General features: G+C 40.2%; 1 protein-coding gene across 1 annotated transcript in view; it reads right to left on the bottom strand.

Moving 5' to 3' along the window:
- Nucleotides 1-21,001, bottom strand: part of SH3KBP1 (SH3 domain containing kinase binding protein 1) — a gene marked incomplete in the record, with an annotated part of 339,832 nt that overhangs the window by 76,382 nt on the left and 242,449 nt on the right. The window contains 1 exon segment of the mRNA XM_034755713.1: nt 7,595-7,689. Coding sequence (XP_034611604.1) covers nt 7,595-7,689 — 95 coding nt within the window.

Raw genomic sequence — 21,001 nt, 5'->3', positions numbered from 1 at the left:
ACAGTTCTGAAGGAGCCTTCGATGCTGGGCCTGGCCTCGACTCCATAGTCTGTGGCCTAGGTGCATGAGCTACAGGGCCGATGCTCTGCAACACAGCTAGAAGGTGCCAAGGGCACAATGGAGGATGATTTGGTAGATGCTATAGCACCGGAGAACTCCTGAACCAGTGGAGAGTCCAGGACTGAGAGGCAAACCAGGTCTGATGCTACCAGGTATGCCTTCGGCATGGAGATAGTGGGCACTGCTGCTGATATAGTCGATAACTGACTCAGACATCCCATGGCCAGAACCAAAGTCAACGGTATGGGCCCTGCTGCTCTCGGCTTGGTACCAGGCAGCGGTTGGACGGACCTGCTCCATTCTACATGCCAGAGGCAGTATGGTGTTGGTCATCACTCCTCTTAGAAGTGGAGGAGAAGTCTCTGCAAGCCCTGGAATGGTTCTGGTTCCTTCTATGGGACCTTTTCCTTGCCGCAATAGAGGAGGGCGACCGACCCCTTATCCACTTGGGGGAACGCCAGAGCCTGAATGTGGAGAGGCATTGCTTGCCAGGTCCGAAGGAAACTGCTCATCAGAGGAGGACCTCCGTGCCGAAGTATGCCTCATGGCCTGTTCCAGAAGGTGCTGCTTCAATGGCAAGTCTCTTGCCACCGGGGTTCTCTCTGTGAATGACTTGCAGATGGAGCACCTCTCTTTAATGTGTCCCTTGCACAACAAACACCTGGTGCCGGAGTCGCTGTTGGGGTGACCCCCTCCACAATGGACAATGCTTGACTCCTGCTGAGGGCATCGCACAGGGCAGCCAACTCCTCTAGCTAATACTAAACTAACACTTACCTAACCCTAAAGATATTACTACTACTATATACAAAGAAGAGTTCTCAGAAACTGAGATGAAAGTGTGAGGTGAAGACACCACACAGAGCTCTGACTCTAAGGCCATGAGTGGTGAGAAGGAACTGAGGGAGTCAGGGAGGCAGCACCTTTATATGGCATGGGGAGGGGTTGCAGCTGCAGAGCGTGAGCACTCACCCTACAGGTTCTGCTAGGCAAAGTTCTCTATCTCTGCTGCGAGGGGGACGTGTACCCATATAGAATACATTGTTGCCTCTACTTAAAGGAGAACCTTGTATAAAGATGCTGATTAATTCCTGCTGACTCACTGTGGCAGATGTGACTATTAACTCCACCCTGGATATGAGGGAGATTCTTTAGGCAGAGTGACTTAGTTTCTAGGACAGAGAGATCTCTTCAGGAAAAGCCATGATAGACAGAAAGTTTAGGTTTGCATTTGTGTTGTTCTTTGAATTATCCGAGAAGTCCAGGAGTGGGGGGGTAGGTTTGGACAAAATACAGGGTATGTATATTACATTAAGAGCAGAGAGGGAGCGCCACCTATTTCGAGACTCCTATTGCAAAAATCCTGAACCATCCACTTGAATTCTGTCCTAGAAACTAAATTCTATAGTTTATGTTCAGGCTGGGTCCAGAGATCTGGAGGATGACTACTGGGTAAGCAATAGCTTCTTCAATATCTATCTCAGATACTAGGGTACAGTTCAGACAAAGCACAAAAGCATGAACTATGGAGGAGTGCTAAGCACTTTTGCACTTAGTGTCTCCACTTGCTAAGGACATGGTCAATGAACAATTAATTATAAAAGGCTTGTGAGAAGCCATAGAAAAAAAGAAAAAATATAATTAACCAAAATCTCTGCAATTTATCTTGTGTGATATCAGATTAGAGAATATTGGGAAATACTGGAATACCCAGAGAGAAGTTGCTGGTTACAGGTTTGGGAGAACTGATCAGGCCAGTCAAATCATCAACTCAGCTATCATCAAAGAAAGATACATTTGTCAAGGCTATGGGGGTGGGAAAGAAGGGATGAATATGAAATCCAGTAGTTCTGGCTCAACAGTACAACTGCAGCTATCTCTGGTTTTACATAAAGAAATATCTACAAGAAATATTGGGAGTAAGACTCTGATATCCTTGCCTGGAGATCAGACACCTCACTGGAGTTAAAACAAAGGCTTGGTCAACAAAGTAAAGAGTACAAGCCACAACATTTAAAGCAACTTCTATTTGGTAATGGAAAATCTTTAAAAATGACCTCAGTGAAAGCCTCTATCCAGTCAGAAATAGTTTCAGTGAAGGCCAGATGAACAGATACTAAATAGGGATACTAAATTGATTTAAAAAACCAAAAGTTATAAAGCTAATAAACAATAAAGAATCAAATTCCAGAAAACGTGGTCTTTCAAATGCAGCAGTGACTCGTGTTTACTACCTTTAGTCAACATGGAACAAAACAAATTTCATTTTCCCCAATTAATATTTACTAACCTCAATTAACATTTTATTATCTGAATAATTATTTACTTTATTTTATTGCAAAAAGATTCCAAAGAAGAAAGTTCATTAAGCAAAGTGTAAACAATTATGGCCTTCAAAAAACGTATTCATGAATAACATCCAAATGATCACAATGGGATAAACTAGTAGGACATTGTATTCCTTTGGTTGATAAGTGAATAAAAGGGATAGATCATGATTTCAGTTTCAAGGTATGACTGATGTCACAATGGATTTTCAAGCAGGATGAAGAGGAATATTGGGAGAAAACTGCTACTCTGCATGAACAACTTATTAATTTCAAATTAAATTTTTAAAAGGAAAAATAAAGAGATCCAAAATTAGCAAGACTTATGTTTAATTTTTCATCCCAGTATGCAAATTCATCTTTGTTAGCAACTATACATAAGTAATTTGGAAACCATTATAGTACTCCGTTTCTGCTATTGGTTAGTAGACAAACTAATGAGATTATTTTATTTGTTATATACCAAATGTCCTGATAAATCTAAGAAGAAAAGTATCAGAGGGGTAGTCGTGCCACCAGACTCCTCAGAAGAGAACATGCTCAACCTATTTCAGATTCACCTTACACTTAGAAATCAATTCCCTACACAGCATGCAAGATTCATCTCCAGCATGACAATTCTTGTAATATCTCTGTGCATCCATGAGGAAAGACTAGGTATACAATTGGAACAAAAGGATAACAGGACTGAATTTGTTTTGCAAAACAATAGGTTTTCCTTATTTTGACAGAGACTTAAGGGGAAGATGGGAATAAAAAGTTACAATCCACTGAAGTGAAACTCCACACATGCTCTTGGCAGGTAGGCACACATGTAATAGCATGCATGTCTGTGAAGGTTTAGATTATCTCTAGTGTTTTAATCCTTTCCATATGGGTTTTTTCCTGCTTAAGTGAGGGCATTATCTGCGAAGTTCCCATTCGGGTCACTGTCATGATGCCCGTCAGAAACTTCCACAGCCACACTTGAGGAGTAACTTGAGCATATTTTACATGTCCTACTTATTTATACTTGTTAAATTAACTGTGTATTAGCTGCTCACCTATCCTATCCATTATCTTTTTAGGCTCCCCACCATAAGCTGTGATACAACCTGCTGGAAAATTAACACATGGACTCACCACGAAAGCTGGATAAATATTAAATATGTTAGCAACAGAGAAAGGACAGAGACAAACAAGCGTTCAGTTTTGAGACACTGGATCTGGTTTTCTTTCAATATGTATACTGACTCATTAAATATATTTATATTCAGAATAGGGCTGTCAATTAATTGGAGTTAACTCATGCGATTAACTCAAAAAAATTAATCGTGATTAAAATAATTAATTGTGATTAATCACACTGTTAAACAATAGAATACCAATTGAAATTTATTAAATATTTTCAGATGTTTTTCTACATTTTCAAATATATTGATTTCTATTACAACACAGAATACAAAGTGTACAGTGCTCACTTTATATTATTATTTTATTACAAATATTTGCACTGAAACAAAAGAAACAGTATGTTTCAATTCACCTCATACAGGTACTGTAGTGCAATCTCTTTATCATGCAAGTGCAACTTACAAATGTAGATTTTTTTTGTAAACATAATGGCTCTCAAAAACAAAAAAAATGTAAAAGTTTAGAGCCTACAAGTCCACTCAGTCCTACTTCTTGTTCAGCCAATTGTTAAGACAAACAAGTTTGTTTACATGTACAGGAGATAATGCTGCCCTCTTCTTATTGGGAGAAGAGGTGTTCGTATGGCACTTTTGTAACTGGCATTGCAAGGTATTTGTGTGCCAGATATGCTAAACATTCATATGCCCCTTCATGCTTCAGCCACCATTCCAGAAGATAAGCTTCCATGCTGATGATGCTCATTAAAAAATAATACATTAACTAAATTCGTGACTGAACTCCTTGTGGGAGAACTGTATGTCTTTGGCTCTGTTTTACCCGCATTTTGTCATTTATTTCATGGTATAGCAATCTCGGATGATGACCAAGCACATGTTTGTTTTAAGAACACTTTCAGAGCAGATTTGACAAAACACAAAGAAGATACCAATGGAGATTTCTAAAAATAGCTACAGCACTCAACCCAAGGTTTAAGAATTGGAAGTACCTTCCAAAATCTGAGAGGGACAAGGTGTTGAGCATGCTTTCAGAAGCCTTAAAAGAGCAACACTCCGATGCAGAAACTACAGAACCCACCAAAAAAAGAAAATCAACCTTCTGCTGGTGGCATCTGACTCAGATGATGAAAATGAACATGCATCAGTCCGCTCTGCTTTGGATCGTTATCGAGCAGAACCCATCATCAGCATGGATACAAATCCTATGGAATGGTGGTTGAAGCACAAAGGGACATATGAATCTTCAGCGCATCTGGCACGTAAATATCTTGTGATTCTGGCTACAACAGTGCCAAGCAAGCGCCTGTTCTCAGTTTCAGGTGACATTGTAAACAAGAAGCAGGCAGCATTATCTCCTGCAAATTGTAACCAAGTTTGTTTGTTTGAGTGACTGGCTGAAGTAGGATTGAGTGGACTTGTAGGCTCTAAAGTTGTACATTGTTTTATTTTTCAATGCAGTTATTTTTTGTACATAAATGTACATTTCTAAATTCAACTTTCATGATAAAGAGATTGCACTACAGTACTTGTATGAGGTGAATTGAAAAATACCATTTCTTTTGCTTTTTACACTGCAAATACTTGTAATAAAAAATAAATATAAAGTGAGCACTATACACTTTGTATTCTGTAGAAGACATCCAAAAATATTTAAATGAATTGTATTCTATTGTTGTTTAATGTGATTAATTGCACGATTGACAGCCCAAATTCAGAATATTTTAAAATAATCTGACCAATTTTTTGTCATACTTGCCAGTATAGAGAGCTAAGCCAATAATCTGCAAATGTTCACAGACATACAAACTTTTATGTAAAAAAAAAAAAAATAAAAACAAAAAAACTTTTCACTTACTATAAAGCTAGAATTTTGGCTGATTCTACAGAATACAGTTTTTTAACCATGTATATTTAGTATATTAATGAAATTGAGCTCTTTATTACACATGTGTAATCATATTAAGCCAACGAGTGTGAGAGAGTGTGTGTGTGTGTGTGTGTGTGTGTGTGTGTGTGTGTAACACCATTTTGACCCATTGTCTTTGGGGGTTTTGTCTGTTTTGTTTTTAAATTCAATTACCACATGCTTGCCATTTAGTAAAAGCACGTACTTACTAAAATAAAAATAAAAACAAACTAAAACCCCAACCAAAGCACCAAAAAACTCCAAAGCAAAGAAAACCACAACAAAAACCCCAGCAAACCACCCAAACTGGACATATAGCACTTCACTGATGCTGTTGTGCATGTGTACATTTACTATCCTTCCCATCTACTCCCAAGGTTGTTGCATTTGGAAAAGGAACAAACCCATAGCTTATTTGGGTTATGCTGATTTGTCACTGGGTGCAAATCAAAGAGTTTTATAATTACTTGTTGTGACGTTGTCTAATTAAAATATAACCATGCAAATCATTATTGCTACCACTGTTATATAACTGCAACGAAGCTTATACAAAGTGTAACACACGGCCAGAAAGGGTTAAGCATCCTGCAGGCTAATTGACCCAGAGTCAACCTGTAAAGACATGTTAGAAATGATAATTAGGGCCATTCTATGATAGATTGGCTAGAACTTTGAAATACAAACCTATATTGTTAGAAATTAGAGGTGATACTAATTGTATGTGTGTACTCATATCATGTTAAGATATTAGCCATATAAACAGACTGTCTGTCTGTCACTATAGCTATTGATTCAGAGATTGAGAGATCAAAAGGAAATATTAACATTTAGATGAATCTTGGGTGCAATAATGTAATTGTCTATATGTCTCTTTGAAGTTTGTGATAGACTGTCTAATGGATAAATTGCCTTGTGTTAATTTGGGTAACTAATTACTTAGGAAATAAGTCTCCATAATTGCCTAATGTTCACCAAAGGACTCCAACCTGTCAAAAAACTCTATAAAAAAGGGCTTGGGTCCTGATCCTTTTTCTCAGACCTGCTTAATGCTCCATGCAGGGGAAGCTTGAGTCGAAAGGTTGAGATCTCTAGAATTCCAATCTGGAATCACCCTGAATGCAAACATTGGACTATAACCTATGAGCTAATTCTGAAAGAACTCTTTTCAACTACAAATCCCACCATGTCTGCTATGAATCTGAATCTCAAGAATTGAGCTCATGTGTGTATGTATACTGATCTTTTAACCCAGTGGTCCCCAACCTTTCTGTTGTAATAGAATATTCATGTTCCCAGAAGAGTGTGGCGGGCTCTGGACGACCAGCCGCCGAAATGCCGCCGGGAAGCGCCGCCGCCACAATGCTGCTGCTTCTTGGCGGCATTTCGGCGGCGACACTTCTCGATGACGCCACTTCTCGGCGGCATTTCAGCGGCTGGTTGTCCGGTGGAAGCACTCCCTTGTCAGGAGGCGGGTGCACATAAATACCCTAAGCGGGCGCTGTGTTGGGGACCACTGTTTTAACCAGTACCCCCTCTCTCTCTTCTTTTTAAATAAATTTTAGTTTAGTTAAAAAGAATTGGCTGTAAGTGTGTATTTGGGTAAGATCTGAAATATTCATTAACCTGCAGGGTAATCTGTCAGATCCTTTGGATTGGTAGAACTTTTTTGTACGATGAATAAGATTTTCAGTAATCCTCATCATATTTGCCTTGGGTGGAGGCCTAAGGCTGGGTTGCTTTAAAGAAACTGTGTTGTTGGCTTCTGGGTAACCAGTGAGTTGTTACAGAAGCTGTTTTGTGCTGGTTTGGTAAATCTAAGTATTTGAATATCCATCCGCTTTGGGCATTGCCTGCCCCATTCTTTGGGGTTCACCCTAGTTGAGTGACCTCAGTTGGCTCCCCTGGGACTCCAGTCACACTTGTAAACTCATAAAAACACAAAATCTGTGCTTTGCTTAATCTTATCAAGATAAGACTTTGAAGCAAAAGAAGAAAAAAAAAACGGTCTTCCTGACACCTATTTTATCCTGTTCTAACAAAACTCTATAGTTTTAAGAGCTCAGAGGGAGATTTTCAAAGGCACAAAAGGGAGTTAGGTGCCCAGCATGGAAATGTATATATATATTTTGAAAGCTGTATTCTGGTTTATGAAAGGAAAATGTTGCCTTTACCTTATTGATAAGTATGACGATATCACCTTCTTTGATTGTTAGTTCATCTTCATTCTGTGCTTCATACGGAAATATTACTTTGCAATACTCCTTGACTGAAAGGAAAAATGTCCAATTCAATAAACAATCTTTTAACATTTTTTATCCAGCTATTTCACTATAAATATAATCATATTATACTTTGTAAGTGTCTCTATATAAGATATTGTTTTATCTTTTTGCTATTTGTTTCTCTGTAGATTGTAGATCTTCACAAATTGCATGAAATATTCAGAAGTTCTGTATTGACAATTCCTGCATTTAACAGCTAGGAAGGAAAAAAAACAGAGTTTTGTAGCCACATGTCATGAACCATTTCCATCAAAATAAAATGTAATCGTTTGTTATTCCCATCAATGCTTCTGTATTTCTTTCCATAGGCTCACAGAAATTAGAGATGGAAAAGACCTAGGAGGCCAGATAGTCCATTTATCCTCCTGCCAATGCAAGACAATAGATATTTCTAATCTGGTGACTCATAAATATTTCCCTGTATATACATCACTAATGGATGTTTTCCAACATTACTATAAAGTTTTTTCCTCCTTTCTTTCTTCACTGTCTATAAATATTGTGTCTACTCAGTTCTCAGATCCCAAACACACCTACTCCTAATCATCAACACAACTGTCGTAAAAAAAATCAGTTAATTATGACTTGTTGCTATGCAACGAAGAAAAGTGTGACAATCCTCACTGAGAAATTACAAGGACATAGGATCATTCATTTCTGGTATTAGAGTATATATAAAAATATACAATATTTTAAATCAGAGTCCTCTGCTAGAAAGATAGCTGGATCCTTTGTAGATTAATATTAAGTAATTACGAAATACACATCTATATAAGACGGTGCATGGGGATGCACTGTGCTTGAACAATTAGACCGTTTAAATGGGGGTAAGGGTCTTTTCTGGTTCACATATTATTACTTAGCAGGGAATGAATTTTAAGTTGCTGGGAAGCGAGTATGTCAAGATCTCTCTGGCTCACAGCTCTCTTCTTGCCAGTCAGGAAAACTAGTACATGAACCATCGGTTTGTAGCCTCTTTCCTCCTCTGAAGAAATAATGATCAGGAAAGGAGGATGAGCACCCTTCTAGAAAGATCCTCTGACAAGAGCCAAGGAGGAAGAGGCTGATCCTCCTGCTACTTTCCAGAAATAGAGAACATCCTTCAATAACAATTTCCAAATACTATTATTTATGTATTAGTTGCTCAGAACAAAATAACGGTCTCCAAGGATTCAGCATGGGAGAACCTGCAACCCACAATTAGGATTTGAGGTGGGAAGCGAGTGGTTAACTACCACTCTGTAAGTTGAGTCTTGTACCTCTCCAGCTTTTCTCTGGGGTCAAGCAAGGAAGTTACTCCAGCTCAACATATTGAGCAGTTCCTCTGGGGTGCTTGACCCCATATCACTGTAGGAGGGAGCAGGCAGAATAGTGGAGATATGGGGGTGGAAGGCTTACATGCACTGGTCTAGACCAGCTGGTTGTGGAGCAAGTGAACCGCAAGGAGAGAGAGACTGATAAAATCCACTATGTTCTCACCATTTCATTTACATATGGGCTATCATCATAATAATTTTGTCTTTATAGAATCTACACACCACAAAGAAAGATTTTGACAAATAACAGATGTAATAAATGTATACAGAGCTGGTACCAATTTAAGGCTGTATTGCAAAAAAGTGTGTGCAGCATCTTGTGTAAAGCCTCTTGTTATTAGGCAGGACCTTAATGATTCATTTTTATGACACAGAATGGAATGTTGGGAGGGGCTGTCGGAGGAAGTGATTTTCCTTTTTGAATGAGACTCGGGAGACTTTGCATTCTCAGGTGCATACATTATTCCTCCATGAATTAATTGGATGTTATGTTCTCAGTATCAGGTGGAAAACAATGCACAGCCATCTACGGTAAATCAGTAGAAAGAAAGTATTACATTAGAATTAAAACCCCAGTGCTCTCAGAGAAGAGCTCACAGAAAAGGGCAATATACCTAGGTGTTAGTAACACTTATGAGTGTGTAGTCATATGGGTGACTGCATAAAAAAGATGAATCAACCTCTGGAAAGCATAACTGTTTAGGAGAAGCAAAAATAAATAGTCAACAGGCTCAGTAGGTCAAACATATAAAATCATATTAACAAAATGAGGTAATATTCTACTTTTCTTTATCACATTAAGACTTCCATAATCAGCTGAGCCCAATATAACAACAGGATTAAAATGTTCTTACTTCCAGCAATCATGTTTAGACAGACTAAAAGAAAGGGACAGATTCTAATCTCAGACACACAACATATATGTATACAAAAATAAAATTTTCTGAGACCTGTCAACAATCAAAGTCAGACTCAAGACCATGAAATGTAATGGGATGCTGCTTTTTCAGCCTATTACGCTGGTTGCCAACAAAGTAGTGAGATACACTGGGTATTTACACTGAAAAACTACCTCCTAGAGACCTCAATGGAATCGACTTTTTTTTAAAAATGAGATCAACAGTAAATGAGTGGTGAAAACAATGGCTGCCAGTAGAAATCTGACAAATGACAGCTGTAGACAATAACAAAATAGACACAAGCCAAACTCTATCCTGCTGCACCAAAAAGAAAATGTTTGTATAGCCCCTATATTTAGTACTCCCAGCTGCCAGTTTTGTACCCCTTCTTCATCGGCTTCACACTGTGGACTAGTATACAAGGCACACAAACCTGCAGCACTCTTCTTAAGTTCCACCAAATGCCCTGAAACTTCTCTTTGATCTAATGTAAAGGTACGTTTTTAAAATAAGACTCCCTCCCAAACATATGCACATGCAAATTTTGGCAAAGAAATACTGGGGGGAGAGGGGAAGATAAAGACATGCAATTTGATGATTTTCAATTCTTACTTAATACTTTAAAATGATATTGCTATGTTTACTCTTTCAAATTATATAAAGTGCCAATAAAAAAAAACTTGAATCCCAAGTCTCCCCCCCACCCCCAAAAATGGAGAAATAACCCTCCTTTCGCAATTTACATTCCTCAGGAAACAGACTGAATGAACAGATAGGCCTTAAAATTGCCCCTGAAAATTAACAAACTCAACCTCTTTTGCAGTGGGGTCCAATTATAATTGTGGCCCTCTGCACTCTTAACTGTGGCCGCTGAGGGAGTCGTCATCCTTTTTTTTTTTTTTTTAAATGGTGAAGCATACTTGACTGAATAATCTAGAACTACACCAATTCTAATTCCTAAATACTTAGCAGTTTATATTCTCTCACTCTACCTTGTGTCTTTCAGGTAAAACGCCTTTCTAATATTATTCCATTTCCCTGATATTTTTACTAAATAACATAATGTAACTTTTGTTACCTTAAGATGTTTGAGTTCCTCAGAAAGCTTTTCCCTGTCTTTATCAAAGCCTGTACATACCCATAAAAGGGGATCAATTGTTTCTTCCACCTTACAGAGTACACATAGTCCATCTTTGTGTCTATTTATTAAAAAAAAAATTGTTTAAGCCACAACAGCTAGTTAGTACTCTAAACTAAATTATTTCACTTTTTCTACTCAGGTTCTGATGTATGTTGTTATCCTCAGCTGTATGACACAATTCAAAAAATCTTCTTCCGCTTTCTTCATTAATCCCAAATTTTTGCCATTCCTTTTTTAGGTTTTTCTGTACTGGGCTTTTAAATTCCTGTTTACTCAAGGGTATTTCTATGCCAGTCCTTTCATTTCATTGTCTGCCTTTTCATTCCTTGTTATCCCAATATGCTCTGGGATCCAAGCTAATGCTACACGTATACCCATCTGTAGTAACTTTCATTAGAAATATAATTTCATTGATTAAATCACTTCTACATATGGAAATACCTTTTTTATCATCATAAGACCTCAGACTGAGTAAAAAACAAAATAAGAATGACCACTTCTGTTGGGAGTACACCCCAGATCTGATTGAATGCTAGCATTATTACTACTAGTTTGGCTGTCATGACAGCTATAAAATCAGATTTTCTGTTAGAAGTACTAATGCCAACTTTTGATATACAATATGCTGCCCCTACTCTTCCTGTTTTTTCTTTTTTGGATCCATCTGTATATATTTGAAAAAACAACAACTACTTTTCATTTATATACTGGTACACTTCATTTTTATTACCTACTGTCTCTTTTTTATGCTTAAATTTATAAAATAAATCTAAATCCGCATTTGGATATGCAACTTTCCATCTATAACTAATTTTCCCATGACTAATAATTTTGACTTTGTTTAGCTTTTCCTTGCCTTTCAACTTCTGCTTCCACACTTTAACTTGATCATGTGGATTTCTAACATCATGGGCTATCATTCGCCTATCGAATTTTCAACATTCCTCATATATTTGTTTGGTATTTTCCTCATTGCAATTCCCATTAACTTTTGGCCCAGAAAGTTTGGTCCAGTAGTTTCATTTGTAGCGTAACTGACATTTCACTAGAAGCTACCTGTAGTGTGTATACGAGTGTAGTAATAAATGAACCGCATACAACTCGCAGTGCCTGTGCTTACATTAAATCTAATTTTTTAAGTTCTGATTTTGATGCTGACCCAAAAGCCTGGCAGCCATAGTCAATAACCGGGTCAATCAAAACTCTGTAAACTATCAACAGTTTTCTTATCTGCCCCCTCAAGCAGTCCCAGCCAAACTTATAAGCAGGTTACTACTTCCTGTATGTTTATCTTTAACAGTCTATATGATCTTTCCAAAGTAATTTAGTATTAAATATTACCCCTAGAAATTAAAACCTTTTACCTATGTTTATTTGTTCTCCATACCAATACAGTCGACATTCCTTTATAACTTTCCATATCGTAAAGACCAATACTTTGATTTTAGTGACGGAGAACTTGAAACCTCATGCATTTCCCCAGTCAGAGGTCTTTTGTAACACTTTGTTGATTCTCTTTTCTCCCACTTAAGTATTCCTGCTCCTAACCCACAGAGCACAATCATCTGCAAATAGAGTGACACCTACTATGGCACTTATTCATGTTGGGAAATCATTTATTATTATATTAAAGAAGAACAGGCTGATAACACTTCCTCGTGGTATATCATTTTTAACATTACATACTGTATATTTGACATAATTTTCCTAACTCTGACATGCCTGGTCTTTTTACTCAAAAATTCTCTAATCCACCCATATATTCTTCCCCTTATCCCTTGTGCACCTATTTGGTACAACAAGCCTTCCTTCCACAGCATGTCATAAAACTTTTCAATATCTATGAAGATAGCTATCACAAAACCTTTGTGCCCCATACAGCTTCTAATTTAACAATTTGATCAAAGGTGCATCTTCCTCTCCAAAAGCCACTCTGCACCTCATCTACAATGCCACTGTTTTCCAAATAGGTAGCCAATCTTTCATTCATCATTCTCTCCATACTTCTTACCCAGGCAGGCTGTAAGGGCAATAGGTATACAGGCACCACTTCTGTGGAGTTTGCCTGGTTTCTGCATTCATATGTTTTTGACAGTTTGCCTGGTTTTTGCACTGGAACTATTGCACATTTCTATTCTATTCTTATCACTCTTTTTTCCCATATAGTATTATTGTCATTACCACAGGTCTTGAACCCAGGCCTGCAGGATTCCTGGGAGCAGCCACACTCCAATCCTCCATCTGGCAGCCTGCTGGCAACGGCTTATCTGGGACCCACCAAACCCCGCCCCAGTGTGAGGCTCCAACCCTGAAGTCCAACTGGTGGAATCCCAGAGCAGCTGACTGGTCCACTGGCAGCAGGAGGAACAGGAAGCTCCACCCTGTTCTGGACGGTATGCCTTGTGTTTCCTGCTCTGTGGCTTGATTTCCTGGAATCCCGACCAGGCTTGACTCTTGGCATCTGACTTGTGGTTCCTAATCTCCAGTTATTCTCCTGCCTCTGACCCTCTAGTATCCTGATCTGGCCTGACTCTGGTTCCTAAGTCGGGGTTCTGACCTCTAGTTTGTCTTCTGCTTCTGACCTCCTGATATCCTGACCCAGCCAACTCTTGACTCTGGTCTATTGCGGACTCTGTCTCTGCTAGGTCTGGCCTCCCATGACAGATACATAACTACAAACTGCTTTCAAAGAGATATTTAAACACTATGTTGCATATATTATCTTTACATAGGGATGTATTCTTGCTGATATCAATAGCTTTCTCAAGTTCCCACATACAAAGCCATTAATTCAGTAAATAAAGATAAAGATACCAACTACACTGTTCACGATTCTCTTCAATGAATTGTATTTTATTCTTGTAGAAAACTGCCCTTTGATTTTCATCATTACTCATCCCTCCAAAAGCTTCTACTAAAACTTCTGCTTTCTCATTATCAGAACATCTAACTATTTTGTCAATCCCAATAAGGCCTGGAATGTGACTCCTCTTGGTCTGAATTCCATTCATTCTTCTAATTTGCCTGTACATTTCTGATGTCTTGGTATCTTTATTTATCTGCCCATAGTACTTCTTCACACGCTTTTTTTTTTTTTTTAATAAGTCTTTGTGCTGTTGCCTTACTTCTTTTTACACTCCATTAGATCTTCACTATTACTTGCATTTTTTGCTTTTTTATAGGCTTTATTCCTTTATTTAACTGCCATTTTGCACTTCTCACTCCACCATGGAAGTGAGGTTTTGTTTTGGGGTACTTCAATATCTTAGGTCTAGCTGGAGTAGCTGCTGCTATTAATCCTTTTACTATATTGTCATTGAAATTCTCTGTCATCATTCACATACAACTTTCTTAAAATTCCAGGTGGTTAATCTTCCATTACATTCAACCTTACCTTGCCCTTGAAAAGTAATATGTATGGGGAAATGATCACTCCCCATTCCGTCTTCCTTATGCGTTTCCCAGTTGTGTCTACTTGCAATATCTGCTGTTATAATTTCCAGGACTAAGCAAGAAAGATTACCATCTGCTGCATTAAATTGAGTTGGGGTGTCATTGTTTAGAACCACTACATTGTTTTCATCAACAAAACTCTTGAGGGAGTCTGTGTTAAGAAGAAAAAAATGTATTTGACTAATTTAAAGTCCATTCCCTAGGCCACACCCTGTGATTTTTAAAATGAAGTGTTTTAACCTGGCCTTTTACTATGGAGAGGCAATAGAGGGGGACCCTCTCTCGAGCTGCCTCTTATCACTCCTGGTGCAGTCCCAATAGCAGCTCTGATGTGACTCAGGAATGCCCTGAGCAGCTGCTGTACCTTATCTGCTACCTTATCTTAGCAGCTCAAGAGCTCCCTCAATGGCCATTTGCTGCATCTCCGGGGATGGAGGAGAATGGTTCTGGCTGCTCCATTGCCAGCTCCCCCACCAGGCTGTGGGAGCCCCAGGGAGAATAGAACAGGAGCTCAACTGGCTGTGCCTAATCCCAGAAAAAAACACGGAGTAAAACATGGTTCCCCACTTCCACACAATCACTCAGGGCAGTAGGAAAAGGGAAGAGAATCAGAGATTCTCTACCACAGCCTGAGCCACAGCACAGGTTACAGCAGTCCAGGGGTTGCTTTAAGTTGTATAAACTGGCTATGGTCTCCAAAGACCAATACCCCCCCCCCCCCCCCGGGGGGGGGGGAGAGCTAGAATGCAACTCACTCCAGCTACTCCCCTCCTCCATGCCCCAGAATCTGTTTGAAAGTACTGAACATAGCTCCTTCCTTGATCTATTTGAAATATGTTTGGCACTCAGGCAAAAAGCACAGCTTTATTGAAAGAAGAGGGTAAGCAAGTTCCAAAGTTAAGGATAACTTGGAAACTGCAGCTAGTGCAGAATGTGGATGCCTAATTACTTAGGTTGGTGCATGGGTCATATTTCTTTCACACACCACAGACTGCACTGGCTTGAAATATATTTCCAGTGGCAATTCTAAGTATTATGTATAAAGCCCTATATCGTTTGGAGTCCCATTTATCTTTAAAGACCAACTTTCTCCTTGTTCTCTTACCAGAGTCTAAAGATCAGATGTGGCATTCAAGCAGACAGTCCACAGATGCGCACATCTAGAGGCCGAAATAGGGCAATTCTCCAGGGAAGGTCCATGACTCTGGAGATTGTGTTCCCCCTCAGTCCAAGGGGAGGCATAATCCTCTTTTTAAGTCTGATCCTGCTTCTTCCTTGTTAGACAACTAGTGTGATACACTGCAATAAACTTACCTCAGTCTGACACAGCACAAGCACTATGCTAGATTTGTATTTGCAGTTTACTTGAAAATTGATTAAAAAAACCCATCCACATACATTTGACTCTGAAAACCAGCTATTTAGCTCTCCACAGGGAGTCTAAATTCACATACCAACTGAGTTGGGTGCACACGCTAATGGAGTTTGGATAGATAAATAAGAACTACAACACAGTCTGAAAGAAGAAGCCTAAAATTAAGTGAGATTAATCCTATTACTGATATAACATGTTTCTATAAATGGAGGAAGAGATGCTAGAGCACAAAAGACCCTGCACACAATTAAATGAGATAAGACTGCAACTCTGTTGCAAAGACAAACAAACACACCAAACAACTCAAACCCAAATCCAAGGTACAGCAGAATTTAGTTTTACTGCTCAGTATCTATACAGATCATTAGAGTCATGATTGAAAACTAGATTATCCAAATAGATTTTTCCACAGAATTTCACCATGTATACTGAGAATATCAGAACACTGCCTCACCACCATAGAAACAAACAAAACATAACAACCTTGAATAAATTAGAACCTCTCTAATCCAGATTAACTAATCTTTACATTTTGTAATGTGTACCGAGAGGTATCTTCTGCCTACTACTCAGGAATATCAGACACAGCATTATAATGAAGTCCCTTATACAAAATTTGTTACTATTACAAAATATAATATATTTACACATATTATAAAACACCATGAAGTACCTGAAAATAAATTACAATGCATTTTGTGCTACATTATCCATATTTTTCTATTGCATTTATTTACATTCTAAATTGGCAATTCCAATAATTTGCAATAGTTCTCCCAGTTAATTAGCAATGTTCTGCTGTACAGATTTTCAGAATCCAATCTCATATGCTTATAATAATGGATAAATATTTCCTAAAACACAACCTTATCACTACAGGCTAGCATCCCTCCCACCAAAAGCAACTCCAACCCACAACAAACGCACACCTCCCCACAACGTATTCTATACCAAAATATAGGGACACCCATCATCAGCATTACCCCCACCAAAACCCAAACACAGCACAATATATCAGTCTTCCCCTATAAAAATCACTCCTATAAACTCATGAGAAACCTTCAATGACATTCCTCCTTGCCCTCTTTTTCTGCTGCCTCCCTATACCCCAAGGACTCTCCCACATATTCTGCCCCCTGAAGCTCTACAGGCTCTTTCACCTCCTCTTTGCCCTTGGAGCCCCGGGGTCCCATCTCTTTCTCCCCCCCAATCTTTGAGGGCCTTTCTTTCACTCTGATGGTTCTCCAGCTCTGACGTGCTTCCTCCTCTTTGTGTCTCAGATCCCTGAGGACCCTTCCTCCTATGCTTTTCTCTCTGAAAGCCAGAGGACCCTGTTTTCTTCCCACATTATCCCTCTCAGGGTTCAGAGGGTCCTTTCTACTGTACCCATACTTAGATTCTTACTCTTTTTTGCTGCCATGGACTAGTAGAAGCCCTCTGTGTTGTCTGCTTGGCTTAATAGCTGACGTTTCTCATGGCTAAATGAGCAAAGGGACCAGAAGGCACAGAGTTTAGTTGCACGCCTGCTGGATTGGCTACTGCCTGCTGCACACCCTTCTTCCTCATGTCACTAGAGTCACAACAAAGAGAGGGCTCTTAAATTGGACGTGTGGAGAACAGAGAACCAAATATTACTCGGCACCGGATACTCCTCTTGTGGAATGATCGGCCAATAAAGAGACGGGGGGCTCACTCCGTTGGGCAGAGAGGGTAGAAGGGAAGTGAAGCTGCTCCCCATTCTCTGTGTTTGTGGGCTACAACCAGCGTGCAATCTCAAACTGCAGCTGCTGCTATGCAACTGAGAGCAAGAAGCACCAACGTTAGCCAAAGAAAGGACGGCTCTGTGGTGGCACGCCAATCTTCCTGCCGCTCTGCAGGCCAGCAATGTACTCATAGACTCATAAGAATGGCCATACTGGGTCAGATTAATGGTCCATCTAGCCCAGTATCCTGTCTTGTGACAGTGGCCAATGCCAGGTGCTTCAGAGGGAATGAATAGAACATCAAGGTGATCCATTCCCGCCCATTCCCAGCTTCTGACAGAGATTAGGGATGCTTCAGAGCATAGTTTTGCACCCTTGCCCATTCTGGCTTATAGACATTTATCCAGTTCTTTTTTAAACCCTGTTATAGTCTTGGCCTTCACAACATCCTCTTGCAAAGAATTCCACAGTTTCACTGTGCATTGTGCGAAGAAATTCTTCCTTGTCTGTTTTAAACCTGCTGTTTAATTTCATTTAATTAAAATGTTAAGTAAATAACACTTAGAATCATAGAATATCAGATTTGGAAGGGACCTCAGGAGGTCATCTAGTCCAACTCCCTGCTCAAAGCAGGACCAATCCCCAGACAGATTTTTGCCTGCGATCCCTAAATGGCCCCCTCAAGGATTGAACTCAAACCCTGGGTTTAGCAGGCCAATGCTCAATCCATTGAGCTATCCCTGCCCCCCACTTCCTTATGTACTCTCTCCACACCAGTCATGATTTTATAGACGTCTATCATATCCCCCTTAGTTGTCTCTTTTCCATAATGAAAAGTTACAGTCTTATTAATCTCTCCTCATACGGAAGCTGTTCCATACCCCAGTCATTTTTTGTTGCCCTTTTCTGTATTTTTTCCAATTCCAAAATATATTTTTTGAGATGAGGCGATCAGATCTGCATGCAGTATTCGAGGTGTGGACATACCATGGATTTATATAGAGGCAATATATTTTCTGTCTTATTATCTATTCCTTTTCCAATGATTTCCAACATTGATATTTTCAGAGAACTATCTAGAATGACTCCAAGATCTCTTTCTTGAGTGATAACAGCTAATTTAGACCCATCATTTTATTTGTATAGTTGGGATTATGTTTTCCAATGTGCATTACTTTGCATTTATCAACACTGAATTTCATCTGCCATTTTGTCGCCCAGTTTACTTTGGACTTAACTATCTTGAGTAGTTTTGTATCCTCTGCAAATTTTTCCACTTCACTGTTTACCCCTTTTTCCAGATCATTTATGAATATGTTGAACAGTATTAGTCCCAGTACAGACCCCTGGGGGACTTTAAAGTCAGAAGGGACCATCACGATCATCTAGTTAGTCTGACCTCCTGAACACTGCTGGCCACAAAACCTCACCCAACCACTTCTGTAGACCCCTAACCTCTGGCTGAGTTACTAAAGTCCTGAAATCATGATTTAAAGACTTCAAGTTACAGAGAATCCACAATTTACACTACTTTAAGGGTATGTCTATACTTACCTCCGGGTCCGGCGGCAGGCAATCAGTGTTCTGGGATCGATCCCGGAAGTGCTTGCCGTCGACGCCGGTACTCCAGCTCGGCGAGAGGAGTACGTGGCATCGACGGGGGAGCCTCCCTGCCGCGTCTGGACCCGTGGTAAGTTCGGACTAAGGTACTTCGAATTCAACTATGTTATTAACGTAGCTGAATTTGCGTACCTTAGTCCGAAGTGGGGGGTTAGTGGGGACCAGGCCTAAATCTGCAGGTGACCTGTGCCGCATGTTGCACAGGAAGGCAAACACCCTGCCCCCGGGTCTCTGCCAATCTGACCCAGGGTAAAATTCCTTCACAACCCCAAATATGGTGATCAGTTAGACCCTGAGCATGTGGTCAAGACCCACCAGCCAGACACCTGGGAAAGAATTCTCTGTAGTAACTCAGAGCCCGCCCCATTTAGTATCCCATCACTGGCCATTGGAGAGATTTGCTTCTAGCAGTCGCAAATCAGATACATGACACTATAGGCAGTCTCATCATTCCATCCCCTCTAAGCACCCTGTGGCAGTGAGCATACTAGGATCCAAACTGTGAATCCAAGAGACCTCTCTCAGTTTGGAGCTGGATCAGTGGATTGTGCCTTAAGCTACCCATTTTCAAGTGAGTGGCAGTGTCTGTTGTGTTTAGCACCTATAGGCTCCAGTCAGGACTGGGGACCCATTGTATTAGGTGTTGCATTGAAAACACAGCAAAGAGGAAAGAGAAATTAAGCTAAACTCCAAGATGGAGTGGATGAATGCTGGTACCTAGCACTCGTGAGGAACATTTAGTAACAGCCTGGGACTGAAGACTTTTTGGATTTATGGCTAATCCAGCTTTCTTGTGGCAGCTTCTCAAAAAACACAAAGAAAATTCTCCTGCCTAATACAACTTCCGAAACCTTAAAAGTACCCATGAGAACTGTTCAGCTGTTTCTACTTTTCTATTTTTACTTATACCTAGTAGGCTGGAAATAATGGCATAAGCATGAGATTATTATTTAGCCATGCAAATAGTAGGTATTCACACTGATCCATAAATGCTATAGGACTATACAATTAGTTTATACAGCTTTCTAAACTGAGACTTATTCAGGAAGTTATGCAATCTAGGTACTGTGGGAAATTCTGGATGCATTGTAATAAAGTAAAAGAGGCACCAGATGTAGAGCATAAGAGAATACCCAGAATGCCACAGAACAATTCTTTTGGAATAACTTTCTTAACATGGAGAACATTGGCTCATATGCCTATGGTTCGACTATTACAGATGAAGTTTATTATTACAAAAATATTTCTCTCATATAATATTGGATATTTTTTAAAAATCTTGTTAAAAACAGTTAAGAATATAGTAGGGTTACCATACGTCCGTTTTTTCCTGGACATGTCCGGCTTTTCGGCAATCAAACCCCCGTCCGGGGGTAATTGCCAAAAAGCCGACCATGTCCGGGAAAATGCCGTCTGGGCACTTCCCCTCCCGCGGCGGCTCTGCTCCTCCCCTGACTCTTCGGCTCTGTTTAAGAGCCGGGCTGCCCGAGCGCTACCGGCTTCGGGCAGCCCCCATGCCTCCGGACCCTGCGCCGCCGGAGCCCGGGAGGGGAAGTGCCCGGCTGGGGGCGCAGGGTCCGGAGGCAAGGGGGCTGCCCGAAGCCCAAGCGCTACTGGCTTCACGGTTTGCCGGGCAGCCCCCAGACCCTGCGCCCCCGGCCGGCGCTTCCCCAGCGCAGCTGGAGCCCGGGAGGGGAAGCGCCCAGCCGGGGGCGCAGGGTCTGGAGGCTGCCCAGCAAACCGTGAAGCTGGTAGCGCTCGGGCTTTGGGCAGCCCCCGTGCCTCCAGA

This window comes from Trachemys scripta, chromosome 1 (assembly GCF_013100865.1).
Source record: "Trachemys scripta elegans isolate TJP31775 chromosome 1, CAS_Tse_1.0, whole genome shotgun sequence".
NCBI lineage: Eukaryota > Metazoa > Chordata > Testudines > Emydidae > Trachemys > Trachemys scripta.
The sequence above is the reverse complement of the archived record's forward strand: the minus strand, read 5'-3'. Positions and strand labels throughout refer to the sequence as shown.